The 6388-nt window shown below is 45.6% G+C and overlaps 1 protein-coding gene across 1 annotated transcript; it reads right to left on the bottom strand.

Moving 5' to 3' along the window:
• Positions 1-177: 177 nt before the first annotated feature.
• On the bottom strand, positions 178-6380 carry SMG8 (SMG8 nonsense mediated mRNA decay factor). Its single transcript, XM_009633887.2, has 4 exons — positions 5057-6380; positions 4365-4510; positions 3074-3949; positions 178-1580 (listed from the first exon to the last, which is right to left on the bottom strand). Exons 1-4 carry the CDS (start codon positions 6378-6380, stop codon positions 1383-1385), a joined length of 2544 nt encoding a protein of 847 aa, XP_009632182.2. The 3' UTR covers positions 178-1382.
• Between the last annotated feature and the right edge of the window lie 8 nt (positions 6381-6388).

Consider the following 6388-nt stretch of genomic DNA (forward strand, 5'->3'; position numbering starts at 1 on the left):
CTCGCTTTTTTTTTTCTCCTCTTTTTTAAGTAGTTAACAAATACTGTGAGAGATTTCCACTTCCACACGTTAATTTTCCATTTTCCTCCCCCCCTCCCCTCCCGCCTGTAGCACGGCCGCATCTCAGGGAGACAACCGCTCTCTCTAGTGCTTTTCATTTTATTGATTGCACTCGGGAATTGCTAAGTGCTTGGTAAATCTAAATTCATTAAGGCGTGCAGAGGGAGATGCTGTCTTCTTCACAGAGAGAGGCAGGCGTTTTCCACACCCAGCTGATCGGAGATGTGCGCAAACAGAAACCGGGTCTCCACTCCGGCCATGCGGTATAATGACTGGTTTATATCAAATCAGCAAATTAAATTTTGTATGCATGCTAATCAAAAACAAATATTCTAGAAATTAAATTAGGTCTCAGCATACGGCCACGATCACTGATACATCTTACCTCTACAAAAAAAAGTTTGTTTGCTGCGAGACTTATTTTTTGGCACTGACAACCACGTGTGAAGCTCACAGGATTTAAGCTACCTTTCAGCACATCATGTAGCACATCTTTTGGAAAGTGTAGTAAAATTACCCAAACTCCCCCAGTTTGGGATTCAAACTGGGCCAAACCCGTCCTTTTAGCAACCAAAAGTCTGTTTAATCACTACAAGTCAAGCTACGCTGACAATTAAGCTGCAATTGCTTATAAGGAACAAGCTTATACAGCTACAGATTTTCCACAAATTGACCAGGAGGTTTAGTTTCCAGAGAGATCTGTCATTGCAAAATATGAAATTAAGTTGGCCTTTTAACAAGATCTGATTTATGAATACAAATACAGTAAAATATTTCAGCTAGAGAGAGGGAAGCACAGATTCTGGTGTTAATATAAATCAGAACTGCAATGCCTTTTTTTTTTTTAAGACAAGATCAAAGACAAATGATTTCTCACATCACCACATTACGAGCATCTATTGTTTACATACAAATAGCTTGTTTAGAAAAAGAGAAAATATTCTGCCCATCATTGCCTTTATGTGACAAAGGAAACTCTTGATTTCAGGCAATGCTAATTTTTAAATATTCCTAAACAGGTATGTAGAAAGATATGATGGGGAAAACACCATCATCAAAACATCTAGTAATACAGGCTCAGCAATAACCAGCTTTTATTTTTTACATATGAAAACCTAATAAATGGGAAAATTACATGTCTCAGATTCCTTTCTCCACTTCGATACTTAGACCTTATTTTCAATCTGACTGTGTTCCAGTGAAATACAGCGGGCTTCACCAGATCACAGTGATAGCTGTTGGGTAACAGACCTGAATCAAAATCCATAATTTGGACAGAAGATAGTATTTTTAAACTAAAAATCAATTTACCAAAATAATTCTTATTGTGTAATCGCTTTCAGTATTCCTCGGAGAACTTTGTAACTCATTAATTGTTGGCTTTCTTTGGGAGGAAAGCAGGGTCCGCGCTCTGTCACGTATGCATAAGGAAATCTAAGCACCCACAGTCCGTCAGATGGAAGGGTTATTTCCTGCTTCTCAGGGTAAAATACAGGACAAGGTGGTGGCCCTGGTTGAACCTGAAATCAAAAGGAAATCAAACAGCATTAGAATAAAAAAACCAAACAAACTTAAGAGCAAACTGAATCCAAGGAAGTCTGTTAACTCTTGCCTACAACCAGGTTCTTACCTACTCAAGCACACTCCAGGAAACCACTGTGCCATTATCGTAAGACATCCATAAATTTGCAATTTTATCCCAGTGAAGATGCTGAATTTAAGGCTGCAGGTTAGGTCCTACTGAGGAGATCCACAGGACAAACACAAGCCATCCGCCTCTCGGGCAGTAGTAAACGCTGTGTTAGCAGCAGATTTCAACACCATAGCACGGATATCCCTGAGCTGTTACCTCACTCTAAACCAATGTGAATTTTCAACGATTTCAGCAACATGTAATATGGCTCTTGTGTAATTTGTATTAAGATTCAGTAAGTCTTATTCACATGAGGAACTGAGGCAGGAACCCCCAACACAAAGCATAACGGATTTTCAAAATAAAAACACACCCTTAGGAGTCAAAAGCTGTGACACAGATGTAAGCTGGGAATGTAAGCAAAGCAAGTATCAGCACACACTGAACCTTGGATTCTCGCCTCAAACAATAACACAATAAATCGCAAACTGCATTGAAATTTTGGTCTCAGGTTTCAGTCAGCATTCTTCCTTTAACTTCTAAACCGAAGCAGGTTCATGTCGGAGTAGCTGAAGGTGTCCCATAAGAGACAAACTCCATCATCTTGTGGTTCACTATTAGGGATCTTGGGCACTTTTTTAACAGCTCCAAGGGTTACAAAATGTCCCAAATCCGCCTCCCCGCACCATGCATATGGATGAGTTTTGTGCCAACTGTTGTTACTCAGTGGCACCAATTTTCTTGGCACAGACTGACAAATCACAAGGACTTAGGTGCACACTGTATTTCATTAAGCAGTAATCGAAGGAAAATACCCTTGTTCCTATTTTACTCCCTTAAAAAGTAAGAACGTGTAAAGGGAGTTTTGTCTACATTTTTTTAATACACCTTTGAAAATGGGGAAAAAAATCTCCGATTAAAAAAACCCAACACCTTTTCACCTCCTAAATTCAAAGGCTAACTAACAATAATCTCAGCAATGAGGCACTGCTTTTCTCTATGACATTTAAAATGATAAAGTCATTCTTATGCAGTCACTACTCACTTGTTCGCTTTTTAAAAAGAAGCAATTATTACAGTATGGAATGCTCTTAGTTCATCCTTGATAAAATATTTTTTAAAACCGGCTTTATACAAAGCATAAAGCTGGCATAAGCCAATCTTGACATTTTAAAAAAAAACCAAAACTGCTTATAAAACAGGTACTTTTAGCATCTACTGCCTTAGAGAACTTGACTGCAGTTGGTTTGAGTTGAAGTTTCCTGTAGGATCCCTCCGACAGCCTTTGCCTATCACCCTTCTGCCTTCCAACCCTGCAATTAATGCTGCCACAACCAACCCTTTCTATGCAGTTACCAGATTCCCTCTTCCATTCCTTACCTGAGGCGTTAACGTGATCTGCAGCGGAGCATCGGGAACCACCACAAAGAGTCTCATGAACTGAGCGTAATGGGGCTTGAGTCCTCGTCCCTGAGTCGAGGACAGGATGTACAGCGGCATGTCAGAATTGAGGGCTTTGATGGCGGATTCCTTTGGCCCCCCTCCCATCACTTTCATGACCTTATCAGGCCCTGAACACATGAACCTCCGACCACGCGCATCTTCATATTCAAACCCGACAAAGGCTCGAGCTATGTCATCTCTCCGTCTTCCTCTTCCCATCACAACCGCACTTCTTTTTCCAGGAACAGCCTTGTTAGGCGCAGGCCAGGAATTGGTATCTAAGTCTCCTTCATCCTCGGTTCTCGTCCTGATGACAATATCCCACGGCATTAAATAGTTTGTTCCCGGGATAAAGCCTTGTTGATCTAAACCTGTGTGGAAGTTATAAGCCTTAGCAGGCCCCAGCTTAACTAGTGACCAACTGGAGAATTTGGGCAAAAGGCCTTTAGGGCAATTAGAATGGAGCATCCCAGGGAGGTACTCGACGGTGGACGCCTGGCGATCTACCAGGCTCGGCCTTTTCTCACTTTTGGAGTCCCCACTCTGCCCATGACTTTCTGGGTTGTCCCCTCCTCCCTGGGCGTCAGGCGGGTAAGTGCCCAAGCTGCCTGTTGACTGACCCAGGCTGAGGGCTAAGCTCAGGCCTGTGCTTTCTCCCTGAGTCTGAGGTTCTTTTTCTTTAAGTTTCTCAATCTCGCCTTCTGGAGGGGCAGGTGACGACTCATCCCGAGCAGGTGCTGGATCAGGTGTGCTTGGCTGAAATACAGGAAAGTTGATGTGCTCCAGTTTCCCACAGCATTTTTCTTCCAGCAGCTACGAGAAAAAAAAAAACGCGGTTAACTTTCCACCTTCCACCTCTGACACGAGGGACTTGAGAGTCATAACATCCTGCAGCTACAGCTGAGATTCAAGAGGCTTGCACTACGTGAGAACCAAAGCAGCGATGGCAATACAGCCCACAGACACGACAGATTTAAAATTCACATGAACCAACACACTTAAAGTTGAAATAGAGGCTCCTGTGCACGTGCACTGGTGAAGACTGGAACTGCCCATTCTGGTCAGCCCGTCGTGCAAACAATGTCTGCTCCCAGAAATATCTCCCCGAAACAACATTTACAAGTTGATAAGGTCAAGAGAAAACTTACTTTGTAGTCATTTCAGAACACAGACTTTGTTGATGAAGCAAAAACACTGCTTGGAGCAAAACCAGAGACCTAGTAGTTACCTGGTAAAAGTCGTAATTAGCTGCTTTGATATCAAAGGGGTCATCTCGAGGAGCTTGTTTCCTTCCACAGTTACAGGCACCAGTGGAACGAGCCCGGCTGTTGTGGTACAGAACTGGAGGATTTCTGTCTGCTTCTGGCTTTTCCCCTGAAAGCAAAAATCAATCAAATCCTAGACAAATTGCTCGCTGTTCCTAGAGATTCTTTAATTCCCTTCATCCACTGCTTCCTCCTTGATATATGCATATGCAAAATTATTTGCCAGCAATACCGGTTTGTCAAGCAACTCCCTCCCTTTCCCACTTTCAATACAAAGTTCCAGTGTAGGTTCTTCTGCCTCCAATAAATGTGTATCAGACAGCTTCTGTTCCTTGACCGACATCAATCAAGCTATTAAAAAAAAGGTGTGGGGGGGCAGCATTTATGCTTCCTAGAGAACACAGACTCCAGTGTAACGTCTCTAATTAGCAAGATGGAATCAAAGTTGCTGCTAAAATCAAATTTACTACTAACAGTGCACTCGCTCCTAAAAGTTAATCAATGTAAAGGAAACCTGCACAACAGCTCCGCTATAATTAATCCCGCTATACAAAGATGAAGCTTTAAACACGATGCAAGAGTTGGAGTTTTCAGCCTAAGTCAAGACAGATACAGAATGAAACCATGAAACCCAACGACAGGTGAGCTTCTTTACCTGCTTTTGGGAGCAGATGAAACTTATGCACACAGTGCTGGTCAGTTAAGCTTCGCTCTTCGCAAAGCTGATGCCCATTGCTCCAGAACTTGTAACAGTCCTCGTTAAGCTGCATGGCGTACTTATGGAAGGCTGGGCCGCGGGCATGCTGACTGTACACGCGCAAGGCCTGTGCCAGTTGGTTCTTATGGACCGTCATGGTGTAATTGTGGGGCAGGTTGGACTGATAGGCGCTGTGGGCCATGGGGAGAGCTTTCTGGCAACGGTTTTCGGAGAACTTGGTGTCTATATCTAAATAGCCTTCCAAGACTTTGATGCTGCCCATGATTTTTGAGCTGAGTTCCCCCGTGAAAGAGGTTGGGTCATCATCTTTGCCTTCAATGGTCACTTCATATAGTTTTAAAGCTGCAGCAACCCACTTCTGGTAGGTTGGGAGCTCGAAGTGAGAGGGCTGCGGGTTCCTCCCCACGCTGTCATCGAATCCCTTCTTGCTGAGCACCAGCTCCACGTGCTGCCACAAGAACTCCTTGAGAGTGCAATCCACAAGCTGTCCAGAGGAGCTGGAGCTACTGCTGCTGCTCTCTGCATGGAAGGACAGCTGCTGCCTGCCGTGCCGCATCATCTGATCCCTCCTGGGTCCTGACAGGCTGGGAGCCAGCAGCGAGTCAGTCTCTCTCATGGTGCAGTTGCTCCTGAGTTGGTCAAGAAGCATGGCCACTGGGTCATCTCCATCCTGGGCCCCACCAGCCACAATGTACACGAAAGCCTGGTTAGCAGGCACGGTGAAGAGGCAGTTGATGCTCTGGTTGGTTAGCACCCTGCTCTTGCGGAAGATCCGGTAGATCTGATCCTCCAGAGCGTGCTGCAACCTCCTCTTGGGGGAGTGCTTCTTGGGGGGTGGCTTTTCCAGGTGACCGCAGGGGTCCTGGCCCCGGCTCGGGAGGGGATCCACCTTCAGGGCCCCATTGAGCTGGAAAAGGAAGAGGAGGCGTGGAGGACATGGCCTGCAGTTGAGCTTCCACTCCTTGCCGACCGGGCAGTCTTTGATGGCAGCCTTCAGGGAGGGCAGGACCTTCTGCCGCAGCCCATCCAGCGCCCTGAAGACGCGGTCATAGGTGATGTCGAAGGAGCAGGTGGGGTGCACCAGCAGCAGGATGTGGCAGGGGGGGGGGAGGGGGGGGGGGGGGGGGAGCTGCCAGTGCTGCTTTGCCTTAGCAATGCAAAGGAGCAGGATGAGCCTGGCTTTAGCCTGAGGGTCTCCGGGATCCTTTGATGGACGGTGCTGGGGAGGCGCAGGGTGGCACGGCCACACCAGAAGCTGCATCGGGTTGG

This window comes from Egretta garzetta, unplaced genomic scaffold (assembly GCF_000687185.1).
Source record: "Egretta garzetta isolate BGI_Z169 unplaced genomic scaffold, ASM68718v1 scaffold112, whole genome shotgun sequence".
NCBI lineage: Eukaryota > Metazoa > Chordata > Aves > Pelecaniformes > Ardeidae > Egretta > Egretta garzetta.